At 43.5% G+C, this 23,902-nt stretch overlaps 1 protein-coding gene across 1 annotated transcript; it reads right to left on the bottom strand.

The window, feature by feature from the left end:
• Window positions 1–23,735, bottom strand: LOC131684867 (uncharacterized). The gene is made up of 7 exons (XM_058968095.1): window positions 22,972–23,735; window positions 3,404–5,204; window positions 1,309–2,439; window positions 1,155–1,251; window positions 1,015–1,095; window positions 823–947; window positions 1–690 (listed from the first exon to the last, which is right to left on the bottom strand). The coding sequence occupies exons 1-7, from the start codon at window positions 23,105–23,107 to the stop codon at window positions 567–569; spliced, it is 3,495 nt and encodes a 1,164-aa protein (XP_058824078.1). The 5' UTR covers window positions 23,108–23,735; the 3' UTR covers window positions 1–566.
• Window positions 23,736–23,902: the final 167 nt, after the last annotated feature.

The following is a 23,902-nucleotide window of genomic DNA, read 5'->3' as shown; positions in this document are numbered from 1 at the left end:
TTAACAACAGAAAAAGAAATATTTATTCGCAGTATTACATATATCATGGATAATTATAACATATTTTGAAACAGCAATTGATACATGCACTGACTGTCTCTTTGATTATTGTATAAAGTTAGCATTGACTGATTGCTCTTACAAAACGAACAAAAAAAATATATATAATATAAACGGAGATACATTTCATTCCAATTTGACAAAAAAAATATATGAAAAGGTTTATATAAAGACGAGCAAAATAAAGACTGATTCAGAACATAATTTATCACCACGGAACAAATTCCTAGAGGATGCACAGATATAAATTCAACGTGCCTTGCTTCTTAGGCCAAAACGGCTATTTCTCTCCTATCCTAACAGTAACAAAATCCGATCTAACGGAAAAAATAAAACAGCACTTCACTTCCGGAGCGCCGATAATAATCGTTACTACCGCGATTGTGGCGCAGAGTTGGCTGATGGTGAGCATGGTGAGTGGGCTGCCGCTGGCGACGATCCACGTCAACGCCTACTACCTCGATGTGTACTCTGCGTGGAGGATGGCCCTCGTCCGCTTCCGGTCGTCATATGTTGTAGTCTTTGGTTAGGTGGATCTCGATGTCGACCCGACAGATGGGGCAGTGCTTATTCGTCACCAACCATTGATCGACGCAGTCCTTGTGGAATAAATGCATACAGGGAAGGCGCCTGAATGTGCGGAAAAGGATAGGTTTAGATTGTTAGAATTTTTGATTAGACTCGCACCATTTTGTGGTTGTAAAAGGGGGGTATCGGTATCTTTGTAAAAAATAAACATGCACTCGTAGTTGAAATACTCACCGCACGTCATTATCAACCTCAAACTGGGACAAACAGATTGTGCACTTTTCGCTGTCTTCGTCTGTTTCGCTGGCACGGCGCAGTCGTTTGTATTTGTGCGGAAAAGTGTTGTGTTCAATCATTTCCTAAAACAGTCAGACATTGATTAACGTTCATCTTTATAATATTAAATTACGCGGCAGTTGAACAAACCTGTGTAGCTCCACGATTGGAACAGGTATCCTCAATCACGCGGACAAAACGATGCAAGCTCGATAGCAGACTCGGGCGAAGCTAGTGAATAATATGCAAATATATTTCAGGAGGTGAAATGAAATTTGAAGGTAGCATACCCCTATACTGAAATGCACCTGTGGTGCATTATTCAGTATCGCCTGCGGCTGGAAATGGTGATACATATGATGATGTACGTGCTGATGATCGTTTCGTCTGTAGAAAGAATATAAATTAATAAAAGTTTTACTCCTGGAATTAGTTTAAATTTACCGTAGTGGAGGATAAACCGTTGTATGATAGGACACCCGTCTCGGTCTATGATTGAAGACACGAAGATCCTGCGGGTAGTTGTGTCCAGACGAATGCTGATTGTAGTTCCTATCAGACCAATATGTGCCACCATCGTCGAAAAGTTCGCCTCGTGCTCCAGAAACACCGGGGTCAGTGCTGCCGGCGTGAGCTTGACTAGCGCCAGACGCATTATTATAGGACAAATTGATCAGGTTGTTCCTTGGTCGCAAGGATGAACGATGCGGGGAGAGGCGATCTGAATAATCATTGATAACATCACGCAGCATCATTGTTCGGCGGTGCATTTCTTGCATGTTATGCTGGCGGTGCCATAAGTTTTCATGAACAGCGTAAGGTGGACGAACTCCGCCTGAATGCAAGTAACGGTTTCGATTTGAATATCCATAACCACGATAACCACGCGGTTCATTTAGGCCGTTTCCGCTAGGAGCGGGTGCTTGCCTTCCCGATTCATAATCAGTTTGATTGCTGTCGTTACTAAACCGCATGTTACGACTACTGGTGTTGTCATAATCGGCAGGATTGGGCCCTAATCTGTTCGAGTAATCTGTAGGCGCATCAGCCATGCCATGGGCTGCCAAGAAGTGCTCGTCGTCACCATCGCCTCCAGCGCCAGGATTATTCCCACAATGGTGAAAACCGTGCCTATTTGCATTTCCTGCGCCATTATTGTTCATTTGACTGCCACCTGAGGAACCTGGTGGGCCACGCCAAGGCGTAAAAGGGCTGCTGAAACTGCCACTACTGGTGTTATCTATAACACCTCCTACGTTACTATTACTACCATTGGGCCCAGGTGCAGTCGGACCGGTATCCACCTGAGGTCGGTGCATATCGGCCACCGGGCACATTATTGGATACGTCGTTGACAGCAAAGGAGTAGGACGCATCATGCTAGGATCCTGTCGCGACGTTCTACCACCAGAGTTCCAGCTGTTCATTCGTCTGCCGGCTCCAGGAGAACTGCTGGGACTATCAAGGTTCCACTGTGGAAACGAACGGAAATGTCTTTGCGGGCGTACTGGCGGAAACTGGTGGTGATGATGTGCTGTCGATGGGCCAGATTCATCCATCCGGAATGGAAGCGAGCTGTAACAGTTTGAAAGTTATTATAGTTCATGCTTTTCCAAGGAATGCGCGGCGCTGTTTTTTTCGGAGGGTAAAAATAACAAAAATATTGAACGTGTAAGGGCCGCTGATGGTGTCCGAATATCGATGAGGAGATAGACCAACACATCAGAATTTGTAGCAAATGTTTGACGGGCATAAATGGTACGGGGGAGAATGCATTTGAAATTTGTTGGTTCGGTGGAGGGCATCAGTTATCTGAACGTTATTAAAGTTTTGTCAAAGTAGTTAGAAGTGTTCCCGACACGAATATGTGATACGGAGTTTGTACTAGAGTGTATTTCTCGATTTGGGTTGATGAACGAAATTGTTTGTGATAATGGTTCACAGTTGACAGCTCCAAAATTTAGGAACTTTTTGGCAGCTAACGCAGTTTGACAAACATTCACAAGTATCGGTCAACCTGCTATAAATAGAAAAGCAGAAAACGCTGTAAACGTTGCCATTTAAACAATCTCCGTTGAAATTTTCAAAAGCAAGTATAGATTCATTTTGAAAAAAAAACTAAGCATGGAAAGTTTATGTAAACCAACCTTCGAGTACACAGGGGAAACGCGCCAATTAAGCTTAGGGACCATCCATAAACGACGTGGCATTATATGGGGGAGGGGGGAGTCTTGTATTTTGTGATGATGCGTGACGAAAGAGGGGTAGGGGGTTATGTCATGCTACGTAGCTTTTTTAAAAAGGAATAACCTACATCGCTCGACAAACATATGATTACAACTTAAAAGCCAACTGTCAATGTCAAGGGGGGGGGGGGGGTAGATTTACCGTCAAGCTACGTAATTATCAGGGGGTATTTAGAAGTTTATGACAAAATACTACGATGGGGAAGAGGGGTGTTAAAAACGATCAAAAAATGCTACGTCATTTATGGATGGTCCCTAATTCATATTCTGATTAATAAACATAATACACTTACGCCGAATTCCTCCCACCGGACGAGGCACAATGCATGAAACCGGCAGTCCGATTGCTTTCACCTGTCGGGCTTGCCAACATCGTCCCCCGTCCGTATGACCGCCGTGCGAACAATGGCGGCGAATGATCCGACTCTCGACTACGGTTACGATTTCTATCCGCATCATCATCGGAGTTGGTTAGATCGATCGGTTCCCGCCCATCTTCCGGCTGTTGATCAATCAGGACAACGTCACTTTCATCACTGATACTGCTGGTATCCGTGACCCAATCAAGCTGGAGATCTGGAGCAGATAGGACATCACTTTTCCGCTGCTGCTCATTTGAATCCGGTGGTTTATCACGTTGTTCATTGGAACGGTCTAGCCGTGATGTTTTTTCAGCTGACACATCTGCCTCTTCGTTGCGATTTGCGACTTCTTCCACACTACTAGAACTAGTGTTTATCACCAACCCATTCTTAGCCGCAGAGTCATTCACATTTAAATCAAAGTTGTCCGCATCGGTTTCTCTTATTATGTCAGTCGTATTGACCGCATCCACCTCAACATTAGCCAACCCGCTGAGATCGCATTCGGCTTCGACATTACTGACTGAATTGTTTCGATCGGCATCATTATCTGTGTCATTATCGCTGCTGTCGTCGCTATCGTAGTCATCATCATCGTCATCATCGTAGACGTAACGCGAAAAACGGCGAATTCTACGATTTTGGTGTTTTAAGTATCTATTACGTTGTATTTCTAGTATACGATTCAACCCACTTGGCCCGGGCATTGGTTCTTCCACATGTGCAACTTCCTGAGTTGGGGCATCATTCGTTGATATTTTTTCCGTCTTAACATGCACTGATTCTTTCTTCATATTGACCGCTCCCGATGAAGCGTCAATTTTTGGTTCATTCTTGACGATAGACTGTTGTTGATTGTGGCAGTTCGAGCAGTAGTTTTTTGTTGGTTTCCGATCTTCACCAAGATTCGGAAAGCAGAAATCACAGCCGCATGGTCCTTCTTGCTTCACCTTCGACACAGAAGGTTTTTCTTCTTTGATCCCATTGCTCTCCACTTTCGCGGGTAGTGATACCTTCTCTTCTTTCTTAATAGCTCCCGATAAAATCTCTCGAAATCGATTCGCTTGAGCGATTGCCGGTTCAGTAGGCTCGATTTTTATTGGTTCTCGAGGTGGTCGACTAGGCGACGGAGGTTCTATCTTGATCGATCTGTGGTTTGCTAGTCCAGAATGATGAGGAGTTTGAAGTCCTTCTGCTTGAGCTGGCTTCTTTGGTCGACAGCACATGTCACAATTGTGCTGACGCTTACGAGTGAATCCACTGCGTCCATCTCGCGCGCTAGCACTCCCGTGGGAGTAATGATGGAAGTTATGATTGTTCCAATTGGGATCGATATCCTCTGTTGATCGTGGTGGTCGCGAGTAGGAACGCGATCGAATCGCAGAATTTGTACCGTTGCCCGACCTGGGTCCATAGTCTACGTCGGCAGGTTGACGCATATTGAATCCGGAAGATCTAGCACCGGACGATGCGTGTTGATAGGAAGGTGAGTATCGGTTCGATGACGGTATATGCGGTTGCGGCGGATGGTGGTGCTGATGATAATGTGAAGGGAAGTATCCAAACGAGGTGGGCCCAAATAGACCGTAGTTGGTACGTGTAGTGTCCATCGGGGCTGAAGGTGGAAAATAAGAAAGCGAGTCGTAGAAGTTTGTATGACGACCCCGTGGAAGCATCATCGGGCGCGTGATGGAGTTGGTCGTGCCAAACATAGGCACCTCCTGATCGAGTTCTGTGAAGAGAAAAAAAAACAAATGGCATTAGTTCAAATAACTTAAGACAGTGTTGTAGGATAGACTAACACCAACTAAAAATTGAAAATCTTGGACCTAACTCATATTTTTTTGTGCTCACATTTACATAAATGTTTCAACATCGATTTACCTTGTTATATTTCGTTATTTAATGCAATACAGTGATTGTAGCCGTATTCGTTCAAATCGACATTTTTGATATCATCTAGCGTCAAATCCTCCAAAACCTTTTTGCCATGGTTTCATGACTTTGGTAAAAGTACTTGTCAGCAAGCCATATCTTCAGATGTTAAGAGAGTAAATGGTTGTAGGGGGTCAACTCCAGAGAAAACGAAGCTTGTGGAAAAAAATTGTCGGAGCATAGTTCTTGTTTTGAGCACAAGTCAACACATGCGGCACCCAAAGCGTGCACAATTGTTACATGTTCAAATAGTGAACTAATGTTCTGATTAGAGTTTCGCTGTGTCAGTGTAATTTAACTATTTTGTAAAATGTGATATTCATTGTACGGTTCAGATATGTGCGGGTGTAGGGGCTTCGCGATCGAGTGTATCATCGCGAAGGTCTCGAGCATTTGTACGTTAACGTGTTCGATCGCGTGTGCGTTTGTGTGTCGCGTGTGCTAACATGTATATAACTTCGCGTGTATAATCTTGATTTTAAACTTATTTCTTTTTTGCCTTTCGTATATTCGTGTGTGTTCTGGAACGATCGCGCGGGCCGTGAATCTGATACTTAATTTTTCGTGCACGGTTTTAGAAGGAAGTGGATTCTTCCATATCAGTACAGTTCCCAGTCATGTCGCCATGGAACGTGTTGTCTAGTGGATATGAGCATTATGTATTTCTTTGAATTGGTTAAACTGAATGTATAGACCTAAGTTGCTAGGACGGAGGGTAAATATTTCCGGACGTGACCGATTCATGATCGCGCGAACACGGACGTTTGTGTGTTCGCGTTTGAGATCGCGTTTGTGACTTCGTAAGTACTAAAACGTTCACTTTATTACCGGATGGATGGCCACGTGGACCATCATTCTGATATTTAGTTTTCGGTGTGCGGATTACAATCTGACATGGAATGAGTTACCCCATATCACTTCCGAGTTCCGGGTCATGTCGCCATGGAACGTGTTGTCCAGTGAATATGAGAACTTTCTTTTTTTAATTGGTCCAATTGAAGGCATGGACCTAGACTTCCGGTATCGAGGATAGAGACTTCCGGAAGTGACCGATTCATGATCGTGCGAGCGCGGTAGATTATAGGTTCACACTTGAAAATGCGTTTGAATGTTTATAAATGCTGAGACGTTCATATTATCACCGGGATATTATCATACCTGCGAGAACGTGGGTGTATGTTGCGTGGATTATCGCGAAGGGCTCAAGCATTCATATGTTAACGTGTTTGTCGCGGGTATGTGACTTCGCGTGTAGGGGAACATAGCGAGACTTGACCAAGCGCAAAATTCTATTTTTGGCTATGACGTCCTCTACTCTGTTCATAATTTTTTTTTTCAAAAATATTTTTATGCTTGTTACGGTTCCTTAAGGTAATTTCAAAAAACTGGAATGAAAAATCTTATCATTATAGAAAATATTCAGTAATTAATATATGTGCATTAAGTAATGTAATTTTTTATCAAACTTTGTATGGACATATCTACGCGGCTAATAATTCCTCGGAATTGAAGACTTTTTTGGAAATTTATGCAGGTTTAGCTGAAAACCTGGCCAAGTCTCCCCATGTTCCCCTATAAATTCGATTTTTATGTCGCCGTGGAACGTGTTGTTTACTGAAAAAAAAAACTTTATTTTTTAGTTGGTCCACCTGAAGGTACTGGATCTATGCTACTAGGGTCGATGATACTGTCTTCCGGACGTAATCGATTGATGATCGCGCGAACACAGGCATTTGGAGGTTCACTCATGAGACCACGTTTGTGAATGTATAAGTGCTAAACCATTCACTTAGTTACCGGGGTGTTATCCTGCTTGCGAGATCGTGGGCTTAGGTGTGCGTGGATGATCGCGAAGGAATCGAGCGCTCGTATGTTGACAGTTTTGTCGCGTGTGCTAGCATGTATGTAAGTTCGCGTATAAACATTATTTTTTATAAGCGTGTGGCCATTCCCATATTCACGTGCTCTTGAATGATCACGCGCGGACCGTGAATTCTAATTTTAGTGTATGGTTCGGATGCTAGAAGAGAGTGAGTTCTCCCATTTCACTAGAGTACCTGGTCATGTCGCCCTGCACCGTGTTGTCTTGTGAGTATTAGCATCATTTTTTATTGGTCCAACTGAAGGCATGAGGCTAGGCTGGTAGGATCGAGGGTAGAGACTCCTGGACGTCTACCAATACATATTTCTTGCTTTGTCCTATTCTTTCATTCCATAGCTTACTCTACTGCACCGTTCTAGCCGTTCGGGTAAGCTTACCGTGCTAGTTCATTAAGCTAACTCGTGCTAGCTAACCTAGCTAGCTCGTGGCATAATACAATAACCATTTTAAAACAGTTGTCTACCAGAGATTCTTTAAAACTGATGCACAAATATGCTTGATAATGTTCGCAATACCGTCAAACCCCTCAACCTAGGGGAGGGGATAATCATAAATAATTTTAAATTTAAATATGTAACAACTCAAACAAATTGGCATCACTGTTTGCTATATTCCGGTCGTCAGTAGAGCTGAGTTTTTTTAATTTGATTTTTAGTGTTTTACACTCACCATTATTTTTATTCTCGTTTTATCTGTATATCGTTTTATTCGGTAGTACGTGTGCATTGAAATTTCGTGACTTCAAGCACGATTATATCTGCCGGTGTGATTCGTGAAAGTGATTGTTTTTGGTTGTGATTTTTGTTTTCACTTGACATTATCACTGCACAGACGTTACGCTCAATTTTTTCGCCAAAAGCGACATCTGCTGGTGGGTAGTTGAGTTGTCGCACGTTGCGTGCAAGTTCGCTTCCATTGACGCACGTTACCCGTTAGCGTTTTCCTGCGCATATTGCATACCCGCTAGGCGTTATTTCTACATCAACAGCGTGGCTTGTAAGAACTGCTCGAAAGTGGTTAATGATTCTGATCGAATCACATGTCGTGGATACTGCGGAAATTCGTTCCACATGATATGCGTCAAGATGGATTATGATGTTCGTGACGTCCTGGGAACCCACCCACGGAATCTATTCTGGATGTGCGACGGCTGTGCTGACTTATTCTCGAATGATAATTTCCGTAGAATGGCGACATAGTGCCTGACGACAATTCTCTGAAATCTATAAAGAACGACATAGCTGATTTGAAAGATGTCGTCAAGCTCTCTCGGTTAAAGTTGACTCAAAACCGCTATCCCCAACTATAACGCCTTGGAAACGAATTGCTGAATATAATCCAGTTTCAAACACGCCTAAGCGCAAACGCGAAGATGATTCGCTCAAAACAAAAATTCCTAATATTCGTGGATCCAAAGCTGCGTTTGAAACAATAAAAACAATTTCACCACCTGAGGAGCTGTTATGGGTTTACTTGTCAGCATTCGATCCCAGCACGACGAATGATGAAGTTTCTACCCTTGTGAAAGATTGTCTGGGGAGAATCTGCAACCGAGAATAGTTCGTCTAGTTCCTAAGGACAAGGATCTCTCATCTTTGAGCTTCATTACTTTCAAAGTTGGCGTTAGCAAATCATACAGGGATAAGGCTCTGTCCAAAGACTCTTGGCCGGAGAACATCTACTTTCGTGAATTTGTGACCAATTCAAAAATCTAACGACCTATCATCAGGATTGCGGCGGAGAAGAATCCATCTGGTGGTGGACATTAGCGCCAAGCTGTTCCGGATAAACTCATCTGTCCAACTTCTTGTATCCCGGCGAGCGATTTAGGTTTAGCTGGCGAATCGGTGACTTCTTCTGTGTCAGGTAAAGCCAAGAAGGGTATATGTCCTTCCGAAGCAATACAAGATGCTGCACGCCCTCAATGTAAATTTCACTTACAGTCTGCTGATGAACACAACTCTACCGCCGCTGTGAATCTTCAATGTCAAAAACAAAATTTGGATCCCATTGTAACGAGCACGTCTCTTCATAGCACATTCGGCTCTACAACGATCACAGAAGGACTAAGCACTCTATGCTATGCTGGTATGACTCATCGCACCCTGGGACGCACTGCAGCTAGCACTATGGAAGCCCTTGAAGCCCCTGCCACAGTCGAGCCATTGCAGCCAGCGTTCACCAGTCGTCCCGGTCCTGTGTGCAGGAGTGGTGAAGGGGTCTTCCAAATCGATACCAACGGCAATCAATCGCGGCATTCAAACCTATAAATATATTACCAGAATGCCGGCGGTATGAATTCAGTAATCGAAGATTATTTGGTAGCAAGTTCGGATGAATGCTTCGACATAATCGCCCTCACAGAGACGTGGCTTAGCGATAGCACTCTGTCAGTGCAAGCATTTGGTGCCAACTACGATGTTTTCCGAACTGATCGCAACTCACGCAACAGTCTCAAGGCTACCGGCGGCGGGGTACTTGTGGCTATCCATCGTCGATTGAAAGCGCAACTGATTGACTATGCTTTGGGGGTCTGTGTCGAGCAGGTGTGGGTGCGAATCAAACTGGCTGGCTACACACTTTTTCTTTGCGTGGTTTATCTTCCACCGGACCGCACTCGCGATTCGACATTGATTGATTCACATACTGAGTCACTGGAACGGATTTCCGCTCAAGCAAGCCCGGTTGATGAGATCCTGATTGTTGGTGATTTCAATTTCTCCGGATTAAAATGGCGCTCTGCTTCTGACGGATTTTCATGCTGGTATCACCAGTTTGCTTGACTGCTACAGTCTAAATCTGCTGCGCCAAACGAATAATGTGGTGAACAAGAACAACAGAATCCTTGATCTCTGTTTTTCGAGCAAATCTGACTACGCGCCAAAAGTTACCGCAGCACCGTCCCCCCTGGTAAAGACTGTTAGACACCACCCTCCCCTGCATATATTGCTTGAAGCGATTCGAGTGAAGCATGACTGCAATGCTTCTGACACCGTCAGCTATAATTTTAGAAAAGCCAACTATAATAGCATTATTGACTTCCTGTCGAATATCCACTGGACTGAAATTCTCGACAATGATGATGTCAACGTTGCAGTGCAGACCTTCTCCAATGTTATGAGCTATGCTATCGATCGCTATGTACCCAAAAGAAGTGGCCTTCAATCTAAGCACCCAGCGTGGCACACTGCCGAGCTGACACGGTTCAAAGCAACTAAAAGAGCCGCTCTGAAGAAGTACTCCAAGTTTGGGGGCTACGTGCTGCGACAACACTACGTTCATGTTAACCAAGTCTATAAAAAGACATCGAAGCGTTGCCATGCCGATTACTTGCGAAACGTGCAACGTAAGTTGAAGTCCGAACCTAAAACATTCTGGAAGCATGTAAACGAGCAAAGAAAGGAATCCGGGTTGCCTTCAACGATGAGCTATGGAGGACGTATTAGCTCTAGTTTACAGGAGATCTGCCAACTATTCTCTGAAAAGTTCGCGAGTGTTTTCTCCAACGAGAAACTGACCCGACCCAGGCTTAACGCGCGGCTCTCAATGTACCTCAATCATACCAGTCTTTGAACTCTATCAATATCGACAATAATATGGTACAACTGGCGATTAGCAAAATGAAGGCTTCAACCTCGGCAGGCCCAGATGGTATACCAACTATTATCCCAAAAAAATGCTCTGCCGGTCTAATTGAACCTCTTTGTCATCTGTTTCAATTGTCGCTAACAACCGGAGTATTTCCCGAACTCTGGAAATCCTCCTTCATGTTTCCAGTTCACAAAAAAGGTGATAAAAAGGTAGTTGACAACTACCGTGGTATTACAACCCTAAGCGCAGTTCCTAAGCTGTTTGAAATGGCTGTGTTGGAACCCATCTCCAGCCACTGCAAACAGTATATCTCCGAGACTCAGCATGGATTTATACCGAAACGTTCAACATCTACGAATCTTCTGTCGTTCACAACATATGTTACAGATGCTATGTCGGACGGCCTTCAAACTGACGTTATCTACACGGACCTTTCAGCTGCTTTTGACAAGATAAATCACGCTATTGCAGTGGCAAAGTTGGATAGACTTGGCTTTGGTAATAATATTCTCCTTTGGATGCAATCGTATCTCAGTGATCGTCGTCTAGCAGTCAAGATAGGTGATTGTGTATCCGAAGAGTTCTTTGCTTCATCTAGTATTCCGCAAGGCAGCCATCTCGGTCCATTGATTTTTCTTCTGCATTTCAACGACGTTAACTTTTGTTTAGAAGGACCACGCTTGTCTTTCGCTGACGACCTCAAGTTATACCATAGAATCCGGAATACTGATGATGCAGCTTTCCTTCAACGCCAACTGGAAACCTTTGCGGAATGGTGCGAGATCAACCGAATGACCCTAAACCCCAAGAAATGTACGGTCATTAAGTTCTCGAGGAAAAAAACGCCAATTCGATTCGATTACTGTCTAGCTGAATCCACAATTGACAGAGCGAATTGCGTCAAAGATCTCGGAGTTTTTCTCGATGAACAACTGACGTTTAAACAGCATATCAGCTATATTGTCGCAAAGGCATTACGCTCAGATATTTACTGCTTGAAATCTCTCTACTGCTCACTCGTTCGATCAACTCTGGAATATTGTTCAGTTGTGTGGAACCCTCATTATCTCAACGGTGTCCATCGAATTGAGACAGTACAGCGCAGATTTGTTCGGTTTGCTCTTCGTCGATTGCCTTGGAGCAACCCTCACCAGCTGCCAAGTTATGAAAGCCGGGGTTTGCTTATTGGACTCGATACATTGCAAGTGCGACGGGATCTATTCCGTGCTATGACGATTTCGGATATTTTGCAAGATCGAATTGACTGCCCCGAGCTTCTCAGTGCGATAAACATGAACGTTCGCCCTCGCGCCCTTCGTAATAATTTATTTCTCCGATTACCTCTTCGCCGGACTAACTATGGAGTAAACGGTGCCATCATTGGCTTGCAGCGGACCTTCAACAGAGTGTCATCCGAGTTCGATCTTCACATTCCACGTAGCAGATTACAATTTGACTTTTTAAATGGATTAAGAAATTATCATTAGGACCACACTGTGTCGGTTGATATTAATTAATTAATTATAAATAAATAAACTCAGTCACAGAGAACAGACATGATTTAGATATCTCGAGTACTTTTTCAAATGGACGTAAGTAACATTGAGAGCCTCTCTTGGTTTACTTTCTCTTTCGTTTATTACGACGTCATTACAACACTTTGTACTAATTTTCCAGTACATATCGAAAGCCGACGGTTTTTACTACAATATTATGCAAAGAGTAGAGTAGTAAATGTTGAAATGGCCGAGTAATGAACAGAAGAGAAAGACCTCAAAGAGAATCTCTCATTGTTACTTACGTCCATTTGAAAAAGTACTCGAGATATGTTTAAAAAACTTGTTTTGTCATTTGAACAAATATCCGCTAGAACACAATATCCACCATACTGGCATATCCCAATATAACTACGATTACTTAGACATCAAATCGTATGGTCCACTGTCAAATCAGTAAAACTTTACAGAATAAGGACAGAACCACCTGTGGTCGTAACATCACAATTACGTTAAATTGCGCCGTAATTTTTTTACTCAACTTTTGCGCTTGAGATGGACGTCTGTTCTCTGTTCCTACATGGTTGTTGCTTTTCAATTTTACACAAACCAGAGGAAACTTGGCCTTAATCCCACTGTTCTGTCAATGATGTTACGTGATATTCTTTATGGAATATTGTTTGTTTGGGGGTCATTCATAAACATAGTCTAAAATACACTTCTTCAAGCATACTACAAATTGTTGTTGGTTTTATTATCCCCGCTCAACTAGTACGTCTCCGATTCATTTTTAGTTTTTATCTCGGTAATTTATGTTACGTCACGTTTTTCCCCAACTGTCAAAGCGCGACATTATTTATGAACGGCCGCTTGGTGATATATTTAGAACATGAAAAATAGGATTGACAGGATTTTAGTGCGCTTTTAGCACCTTGTGTCACATCTTTATGTTTGTTATACATAGGGGACGGCGGGGAGTTGTGAACATGGCTTTGTTTTCGGAGCATAACTACCATAAATATAAGTCGATTTTCAAAGTTAGACCTTGTATTTGTTAAGGACACCTTAATACATCCACAGGCTGAAGCAATTCAAAAAAATCATTGTCTTGTTTGAGATATGACAGCATGCGTGAAATGCGTGAAATCGACATTTTTTAGTTTGGTGGGGAGTTGTAAACCATCGCAAAAAGTAGAATAGATAGAATATTTTTGTGATTTACTTTTATTAGGGCTATAGAAGATGAATTTTAAGATATTTCTAAAGTTAAGATGAGATGGAATAGTGATCTGATTCGGAATGAGTCGATGACAAAATACAATTGTGGCAGAATCCTGTTCTTCGTATAACATTGAACATTTTTATATCATATGTGTGATTCATCCTTGATTTTTGAATTATGATATTGTTCAACTTAAAAAATTCTATAACCCACTGAAATGTACGGTTCACAACTCCCCACTAAGGAACCATCCATAAATGACGTAGCATTATATGAGGGAGTTTTGTATTTTGTGATGATGTGTGACGAGAGGGGGGTAGGGGGTTATGTCGTGCTACGTAGCTTTTTTTAAATTTTACGGCGACAAGGTGGGTGGAGGGTTACCGTCAAGCTACGTAATTACCAGGGGGGGGGCATTTAGAGGTTTGTGACGAAATGCTACGATGGGGAGGAGGATGTCAAAATCACTCAAAAAATGCTACGTTATTTATGGAGGGTCCCTAATGGTGGTTCACAACTCCTCACTTTACATATCTTCGAAAAAAAAAGTATCTCCATCGACACACTAAAGGTTCTTTCAACTATTTTTGTCGATGAAAGCTAATTACCCAAGGAATATTTTGCATTAATTTACTTTATAATCAGTTACGAAACGGGACTACATATACAACAAATACAATTGAGTAAAAAAAACAGTTTGTATGATATATTTAGTCGCTAGTTACCTAAATATAAAGAACATGAGTTAATGCAACATTTGCTAATGAGAAAGTGACGTCATGACAGTAGAAACATTTAACAGTAGTTACCTCATTTTTATCATCTATAGCTTAGCGGGACTTGACGGTGTTCACAACTCCCCACCGTCCCCTACTTATATCATGTGATGTGATGTGATGGCCGGAAGGTTGAAGAAGCAACTCCCACTCCCCCCCCCCCCCATATGTGCTTCTAGAGATTCTGACTCAAATGGAAGAAACAGTTGTTATGATGGGAATGAGAATATTGTTGGGGAAAGTTCCTGCTTCTTAGAAATGTCTGACTCGATTTTTTCAAATTTAGTCTCCAATGAAAGCTACAGCATCCCTATACAGCTATTGAATTCCATTGAAATCGGAGTTCTGGTTCCTGTGTAATCCGGCATAATTATATCTAAATTATATAAAACTAATTTAAATTAGTTCAAAATTGCTTGAAATTGTTAGTCCTGATCTCTAATTGCAAATCAATGTCTCTTTGATCACTTTGAGAATCGTTGAGGATTCCGGAAGATCCGACGAAATGGTCACGTTCTGATTCACACCTGTTTCTCATATGTTTCTGATTCGATTCTCACAATCGTAGCCTTAAATGAAGTTTTGACATTGACTTCTACCGAATTTTATTAAAACGAAGTATTGGTTCCAGAGTTATGAGTAAAAGAATGCGATCTCACCTGAATTTTAATATAAAGTTTTTCTCCTATAGAACCTTTCTATAGGATCACTCTGAAAATCGACTTTTTAACAGAGGCCCGCAGGTCAAAATTCTTATACTGTTCGACACACTGCGTCGAGTTAAGCAAATGTTTTTTTTGTTATTGTAAGGCTTAACAGGATTCAAAAGCCTGGCCTGTAGTGGGACTCACGACTCATTTCCTTGCCTGACCACTAAAGGCGCTCCTTACTCTTTTATTTTTTCCAAAGTATTACTTCGTGGAGGGAGGGCGCGTTGTACTTTCGTCGCGCCTCTGTTTTCTGCTATATCTCGCAGTCTCACTTGGTCCATCAAATAACTCGAGCTTTGATTTAACTCTCGACTATTCTTATTTCTTGTTTCCTTCTATTACGTCGCCATTTAGTTCTCGTCCCAGTCGTTTAGATGATGATTCCCTGAGCCATTTAGCTTCTGTTTCCGAGAGTCATTCAGCTCCCAGCCTTATCACGATCTACTCGGATAGTCCCCTGCGGCGTACTCACCCTACTTCGACTGAAAGCTCCTAGATGGAAGAATTTTTACGGATACCGATACCCGCTGCCTTGAGCTATTTAGCTCCTAGCTTTGGTGAAATTTACTCGGATATTATCTGGCGGTGAACTACTCTACTCCGGCTGAGAGCTACCTGATAGCGTAATTTTTCTCGGTACCGATGTCTGTTACGTGAGCAAATTAGCTCCCATTCTTGTCTAGATTTAGTCGGATAGTCCACAGTGATCCTACTGTGAATTTCCTGGCGGTATGTTTCTCCCTATACTGATGTTCGTCTCCGTGATCGCGTTTGTATAATCGCGTCTGAGACGGCGTTGATAGATGGTAGGTGTTAAAACGTTCACTTGATCACGACGGCGTTTTTATGTACGTCAGATTGCAGGCGGTGTTTTTGCATGGATGATCGCATTTCCATGTTCGTTGTTTATCAGCAGCTTCGAGTACATAACTGCAGCTTGCGGGTTCTCAAACCTCAAGAATTAAAAGCGTTTTAGGACGCACTTGAGGTGATCAGGAATCGGCTAGTGCTGCCGGACTCTGTTCCGGATGTGATCAGGGATCTTCGGAATCTATTCGAAAAACTGGAGAAGCAGCTCAGAACGTTGCTGTCGAAGGTGAGGAACGCGCCGTCACCGAGATCTGATCGATTGGAGACGTTCATCAGCTTCGGGATAACAGTGAAGCAGTTATGCGACGAGACTCTGCGACCACCCAAACAATCCGTTGGTGGTGCAGGAATTAGTTAAGTTGCTACCGAGCTGCAAACTGGATATTGGATCCGGTATAAGCGCGGGAAGGGGGACAGTCCGTTACGGATGCTCACGAATTTTACAAATGACATCTCTCGGATGCGTCGGAGTTCTCAACGTTGTTGCTAAGCGAGTGCGAGCCTTCGCGGATGGGAAAGGAAATTCCCGAAAGAAGGAGTTCGTCCATCATCATGCGGCGTTCGCTGTGCCGGATTCCGTGGAGGAAAAAACAGCTCGAGAGATGTTTGAGAGGACGACGAAGCGAGTGGGTGACCGCTTCGAAATGGGGTTGCTGTGGCGTAAAGACGCACGACGGTTCCCTGACAGCTATCTGAAGACTGTAGGCCGGATGGGGGCTCTGGACCGTAAGCTGGAAAGGGATTCAGACTTGTAAGCAAGAAAAAAGAAGAAAAGACTTGAAAAAAAACGTGTGCCAGACGATTGAGGACTATCACGTCAAACACCACGCGTACAAGGCGAGTGATGCCGAATTGAAGGGCACGCTACAAACCGCTGCGTGGTATCTACCACTGAATATCGTGGTCAATCCGAAGAAGCCGGGGAAGTTGCGCCTGGTTTGGGATGCTGCAGCATGAGTGAACGGAGTTTCTCTTAACTCAGAGTTACTCAAAGGTCCGGATATGCTAGTTCCACGACCAGTAGCATTTGCTGGTGACATTCAAGAAATGTATCATCAGATCCGGATCAGAGCTGACGACAAACAAACGCCATGGGTTTTGTTCCGAGCACACAGTGAAGATGCTCCGCAGGTGTACGGTATGGACGTTGGCAACTTTGGTTCCACGTGTTTGGATGACTACCGCGATAGCGTGGATACTATCGAAGAAGCGATACAGCGAGCCAACGAGGTGAAGTACATTCATTCATGTGGAGGATTTCGGAACAAAAACTGGGAGTCAAACTCTGCTAGATTTCTCGAACAGATGGGAGAAAGGAGTGTCGATTCCGCAGTGCATTTCAACCGGAACAAGAACAGTGAATACGAGCATGTGCTAGGCGTCAATTGGAACCCGGTTGACGACGAGTTCCGTTTTGCGACCGAATGGAAAGTACAGCAAGGTTTTCCAATGATGATACGATTGATAAACTTTCATTCAGAAAATGGTTGCGGGGGGTTAACATTCTCGCAGACGTACCGGTGTTTAAGCTACCTCGAAGCTATTTCGGAAATGCGAGATCAGACGAGGTCGAAGAAATCCAGCTTCACATCTTTGCTGATGCCAGCGAGACGGTGCACGGATGCGTAACATATTTCCGTGCAACCGTGCGGGGTAAGGTGGTGTGTTCACTAGTGATGAATCGAGCAAAGGTAGCACCGTTGAAGCAGCTGTCGATTCCGCGCCTGGCAGCGGTTCTTGCAGCAAGGCTGACACGAACGATCGAGGACAATCACAACTTCACAACCAACAGAGTGGTGTTCTGGATCGACGTAGAAGTGGTGCTGTCCTGGATTTGGTCGGATCAGCGCCGCTACAAGCAATTGGTTGGTTTTAGAAATTCTTAGTTTGACTAAGCAGACACATTGGCGATGGGTTCCGACGAGATTGAATGTCCCGAATCTGGTAACCAAATGGGATAAAGGTCTGGAGATACACCCCAACATCCAATGGGTACGTGGGCAACAATTTTTGTACGACAGGGTGGAAGAATGGCCGAAGAGAGAATAACCTCCAGCTAACAGTACGGAGGAACCTCGGGTTCACTTGATGCCGCACGATGTGAAAGTTGCACAAACTTTCGTGAACGCCAATCGCTTTTGTAAGTAAACAGAGCTGGTGAGGACGATGGCGTGCGTTATCCGGTTCGCGTCGAACTGTAGCGGGAAGAGCAAAGGGCTGCCGATTGAGATGCTAAGATAAACGAGCAGACAGGGCAGAGTACTACAACTGACAGTAGCTACGCTAGTACGTGTGGCGCTACAGCAAAGTGAGTACGAGAAGGCGGAACTGTGGCTGATGAAGATGGCACAGGTGGAGTGTTTTATCGATGAGTTGAAAGTGCTGGTCAGGAACAAGGATCGGCCCGTGAGCCAATGGTTGGCTATCGAGAAGTCCAGTCCGCTCTACAAACCTTCTCCGCTGAAAATGGACTGATTCCAGAGCTGTTATCATTCGATCTACTTTTTCCAATGTCACATCAGCATAGAATCACGCAGCTGATTGTTTAGCATTACCACGAGAAGAGCGGCCACGGATATTGACAGGCAGTGAAGAACGAGCTGAAGCAGATGTTCTACATTCCCCAGCTTGACGCAGTAGTCCGGAAGGTGTCGTCGTCTTGCCTAAGGTTGTAACTTCCATCGAAGTCGGCCTTGAGTTCCACAAATGGCTCCGCTACCAGTGCAGCGGCTAACACCGAATCTTCGCCCCTTTAGTTACACAAATGTGGGTTATTTGGGCCCATCTGATGTTACTGTAGGACGCTGTACGGAGAAGAGATGGTTCGCATTGTTCACTTAATAATCCGCGCAGTGCATCTGGAGGTAGCTCATGGACTGACTACGCAGTCATACGGTTCATTGGTCGGTGAGGTTGGCCGATGGAGTTTCGGTCCGACAATGGGACGAACTTCCTGGGGGCCAGTAAGGAACTGGTGGCAATCGTTCGAGAAATAGGAGAAGATTGTGCGGATCAGCTGACTAGCGCGAGAACGAAATAGACGTTCAATCCCCCTTTGACTCCTCCCATGGGAGGAGTGTGGGAGCGTCACGTTCGGTGGATTAAGGAGGCATTCGTAGCACTTGATTGTAGAAGTCGATATAAAGATTAGTCGGCATAATGAAATTAGCAGCCCTCTGCTAGGCAGCCATTTTGTCCTAGCCAACATCTGCCTTTGTTAAAATCAAAACAACCCAATGCTATTGCACGGGCGACGTGGGCCTAGATGCAGCTAGGCCCATCATATGTTGACTACTGTCAAAGTCCGTATATCTCCATAGCGAATGACAGGAGTGACACCCTCCTGGAAATTAGCCATTTAGTTAGAAATGTCAAAATATGGGACGCTTTAAAGCGCTCGGAAAATGGAATAAACCCTCTTTTGATAGTTGTCAATCTCGTAAGCTCATTCGTTTCTCTAGTTGATCTAAAGAAAGTCCATTTCTTTTATTGATGATGAGAGACGGTTGACGGACGAAATTCTGCAGACAGTAGTGGTTGAAGCGGAAGACATGATAAACTCTCGTTTGCCAATGCATGTGTCTCAATAGCCTGACGAAGCGGAGGCATTCACTCCAAACCACCCACCACCCGTGTCGAATAGGCTGTCTAACGCAAAACTTTAAATAGCCATGTGCCGCCTGTCTCTCATGACATGAACCAAGAAAATGATTTTGATTTTAACATGCACCATACAACTCGCGAACAAAATCAATAGATACGCAGTAAAAAGTAATATTTCTTAACGAAATCTGAAGGCACGGGGAAGAAAGTTGATTTTCTTTAAATGCCAGTCTTATTTTTTGTAAATAAATAACTTTTTTTTTCAAATATCTTTAAATTACGATTAAAATTTTTCATTCGGTACAAAAACACTTTTCTAACCCTTTAACGATTGAATTTGGTTCGCAAATGATACTTTTAAAGAGAAATTAACGATTTTTATGACAAAATTTTTATTTTGCTTGTATTTTGACAGCTCCATTAACAAACATGATCATTTTGACTGCAGCGCAGCCGTATGTGTCGTTAGACGACGAATTGACAGATGCAGCAAAGTAACTGTCTTGCAGACAGATGCCGAAGTGCATCGCGAATGTAGAATGATAGAACTGTCAGAGAAAACCAAGAGGGTGAATGTTTTGACGTTTCTTTGAAAAATGAGTGAAGCCAACATAAGCTGGCTTTCTGGCTCGGCTAGTTGTCAAAAATGACAGCGAACGCGCTTTAAGCAACGTTCACATTGCTACGAGCCAATGTTGTTAACTCGACCTGAAACTTTTCGAATGCAAACAAATTTCATTTTGATGTGCTTAATTGGTACTCAGGTTATAAAAGCGTTCGGATTTTGTGGAGAAGAAGCGATGCAAGAGAAAGCGTGAATTCTCATATATTGTTACTAATTACTTGTTTTGATCCCAAATTTTAAACAGTTCATGTGAACAGACCTTGAACATTTGAAACGTAGCTAGCGCTACTGGCATTTGGTGGCAGCTTCAGGCAACAAACAGTTTTCACGGGGCTGGAGAAAACATAAGTATACAAACTGCACAGTAAAAAAGACGGATTTTTAAAAATAGTTTTCCCCTGCCATCCGAACAGCGAAGCGGAAAAAATTGCAGAAGGCAAAGAACAGTCTATAATTTAGTGCAAGTCTTTGTAAACTCGGACGAAGTAGCGATGCAAAAGCATCGGCACGAGAACTCCAAACGGAATATCGAGAAAACAAGTCCCGTTTACAAATTGACACCATTTCTAGACGAGCTTTATGTGATGCGAGTCTACAATCGTATCGGCACCATTCCCTTTGTTGCGTACGAGTTCAAGTTCCCGATTATCTTACCACGTGACCACGTTGACGTTGACGGAATTACTCGTCGGATGGTACCATCGCCGATATTGACACGCCAACCACGTGACGGTGTACAACGAAATTATACAACGTTTCTATGTGTTTCCTATCTTCGCACAGCGGCTAGTAAAATAACGAAGAATCGTCAAGTTTGTAAGATTTTAAGGCTACATGAGCTGTTCCAAGGATGGCACCCCTGCCAGAGTCTCATCTCGCTGTTTTAGTGTGTCCATTCTGTTATGTCGGCTTAAACTACTTCGTACCCGTTCGGGTTAGATTTAGTAGTAGCTGCGCCAAACGATGGATGGCTCTATGCCCGGTTATCGGTTTGTAGAACGCCATAGATCACCAATCGAAATCAGACTAATTTCCTGGGAGCCAGCACCACCAAGTTGGTTTCCAATCCACCATCCGCTCTCCATTTCCGCAGCCCTTGTGAGCGTCTCGTGAGACCGGTCAAGGCGGCACCAGGATAAATGACCGTCGAACGGAACCCAGATGAGGAAACGTTAGTGACCGTCGTCGCGGAAGCTGAGTATATAGTAAACTTTACGCCGTTAATCACTAGTCCACTGGAGGACCCTAACCAGGAAGGACCTACACCTAATCACTTCATGCTCCTCAGCTCGAGCGAGATCACACAGCCGCCCAGTACTAGACCCGAGACACTGAAGATCTCTCGTACAAATTGGAACATAGCCTGACAACTACCGGACCAGTCTTGGAAGTGGTGGATCAGAGAGTACCTCCCAACCATCGCGAACAGAACCAAATGGTTCGGAGAAGTAGAGCCGGGAAGGTGGATGAGGAAACGATGGATGCACTGAAAAGACACCCCTCCCCCCTCGCCACTCGGAAACCGTTAGTCTGTGTTCGAATGAGGATGACTAGAAATTACGAGACGCTGACATCGAACCATTTCGTCTTTGAAAACTCATCCGGTGCAATCGAGACGTTGAGGATACTAAATGATCTGGGAGCAGTGTTGCGAAGTAGCTACATGCGATCTCAATACCTAGTAGACGCGATCTGGTACCGATGACGGAAGGAATATTTTCCGACGATGAACAAACGAGTGAAAGGCGACACAAGACCGGTGAAAGTCGGCGATGTCGTTTATGTAATCGAAGAAATTGAATCTGCGGACGAATCGAGGAAATGGTCGCTGAAACAGATGGCATAGTACGGTAGGCGATTGTGGAGACGAATTCAGGGAGGCTGAAGAGACCGTCTGCGATGGAGATTGATGCCTGTGAACCCGAGACATGTACTGGATTGTCTCACCAGGATTCAAGCGGGGGAAGGGGCCGCTCTAGCAACCCGTGACAATAATGCGATATATACCGGTGACAGGCTAGCCTGATGCCGGTCGTGTTATATAGAACAATAATTAGTAGTAGTTGGAAAACCTTCAGACGTTAAGCAATATTATAATCAATTTCTGCTATTGTTTGGTGACTGGTGAAATTGTCGGCACTGAATCGGACAAGGTCAAGAAATAAGAGGACAATAAAGCTACAATCACTCTGGGATTAACCACACCAGACACTGGAGTTCAATCAATTATTATGTACCTGCAGACTCCTTCCTCTTTTGGAATACCTGAAGTGCCATGTAGCTTCTAGCAAGGTTTCAACGTTAATTCAGAATCCTTTGAGCATTGCTGAGTGTTCTGTCCGTATCTCACAGTTCTTGCGATAGATAATCCAATCCCTTAACTCTAATAGTTTTCAAATTCATGTGGTGCCACCGGTATTGTGTAAAAGAAGAGATAAACGGTCTTAACCGTCTGTGAATTCAGACATCACAACCAAAACAACAAGAGATAGGCGTACACAAGTTGGAATGTGTGTTACACCCAGTACTGCAATTGCAAGACAAAAATGCCATAAGGTAGATGTTTCGTAAATGTTTATTGCACATGAGACTGAGAGTTGTTACCGGAAAGCTATCGCAATTTTGTATTTATGTATCCGGAACATATAGCACAATCTTTCATTCATTTACAATACGTTCTAAAAACGGCAGATCTTTGTCTGCCCTCTCGTTATGAACGATCCTATAATTAGTCATCAAATTATTTACTAAAAATTTCGTTCCCAACATAATTGTCCCAATTGACTTACCTTGAATTGCCGTGTCGAGAATATCTCGCAACGAATCAGGCTGGAAATTGTGATCCGAGGAATCGTGTCCATTTTCACCTGCTGCGTTTTCACCTCCCTCATCCGATATCCCCCAGTTCACCGTCTCATCAGCCATTGTGATAGTCTGCCTTGATTGTCGCACGAATGTTCGACCCTCAAACGTAGAATTTCGACCGCTTGTATTTACGCAGATGACGGACAGGCCACATTCGGATGCATGTCGAAGTTCAAACACTAATGCAATACAACACTAAACATTGATACCAGGGAGTTAAATGTCATATGGCAATTTCTTCATAACTATTTAATTTACAATCCTATTATAATTTTGACACCCACAGTAGCACAAATAAATAACAAATTTGGTAAATTACTAGCATTTGTTTCACATACTTGAAAAAAATTCTTGCGACTGATCAGATAAACTCGAAACAAAAGGTTCCTTTTATTCTTCCGTGAAGCCCTATAGGCTGGATCGAAACTGCTTCGCACCGCCCCGACAAACACAATTCTTACAATATTTTAATATTTTCACATAATCGCGAGAATCTCGAACCGACCGAGCAGTCAAAATAATGCGCAACAACGACAACATAAAAACCGGAGAAAAATTTTCAGCAGCTGATGGAAGCAAAATTTGACATTTTGCTTCAAAGAACGTCGCAGTAGTAAACGGACACTGCTGCTGCTGATAGCTGTTCGGGAAACTAAAAAAAACACTTAACAAAAGCGGTGGCCTCTAATCCAAAACTCGGTGAAATAAATAAATCGTCACCGAGAGGTCGTCGGTAGCTTACGCTCCAAATTTTGACTGATTTGCGGTTTTTTGCTGAAACAACGTCATTGAACGTACTTTATTTGTTGGGTGATAACCAAATTTCAGTTGCAAAGTTACCCCTCGTTTGACAAT

This window comes from Topomyia yanbarensis, chromosome 2, assembly GCF_030247195.1.
Source record: "Topomyia yanbarensis strain Yona2022 chromosome 2, ASM3024719v1, whole genome shotgun sequence".
Classification (NCBI taxonomy): Eukaryota; Metazoa; Arthropoda; class Insecta; order Diptera; family Culicidae; genus Topomyia; species Topomyia yanbarensis.
Note: the sequence above shows the minus strand (reverse complement) of the source record. Positions and strands in the feature narration are given on the sequence as shown.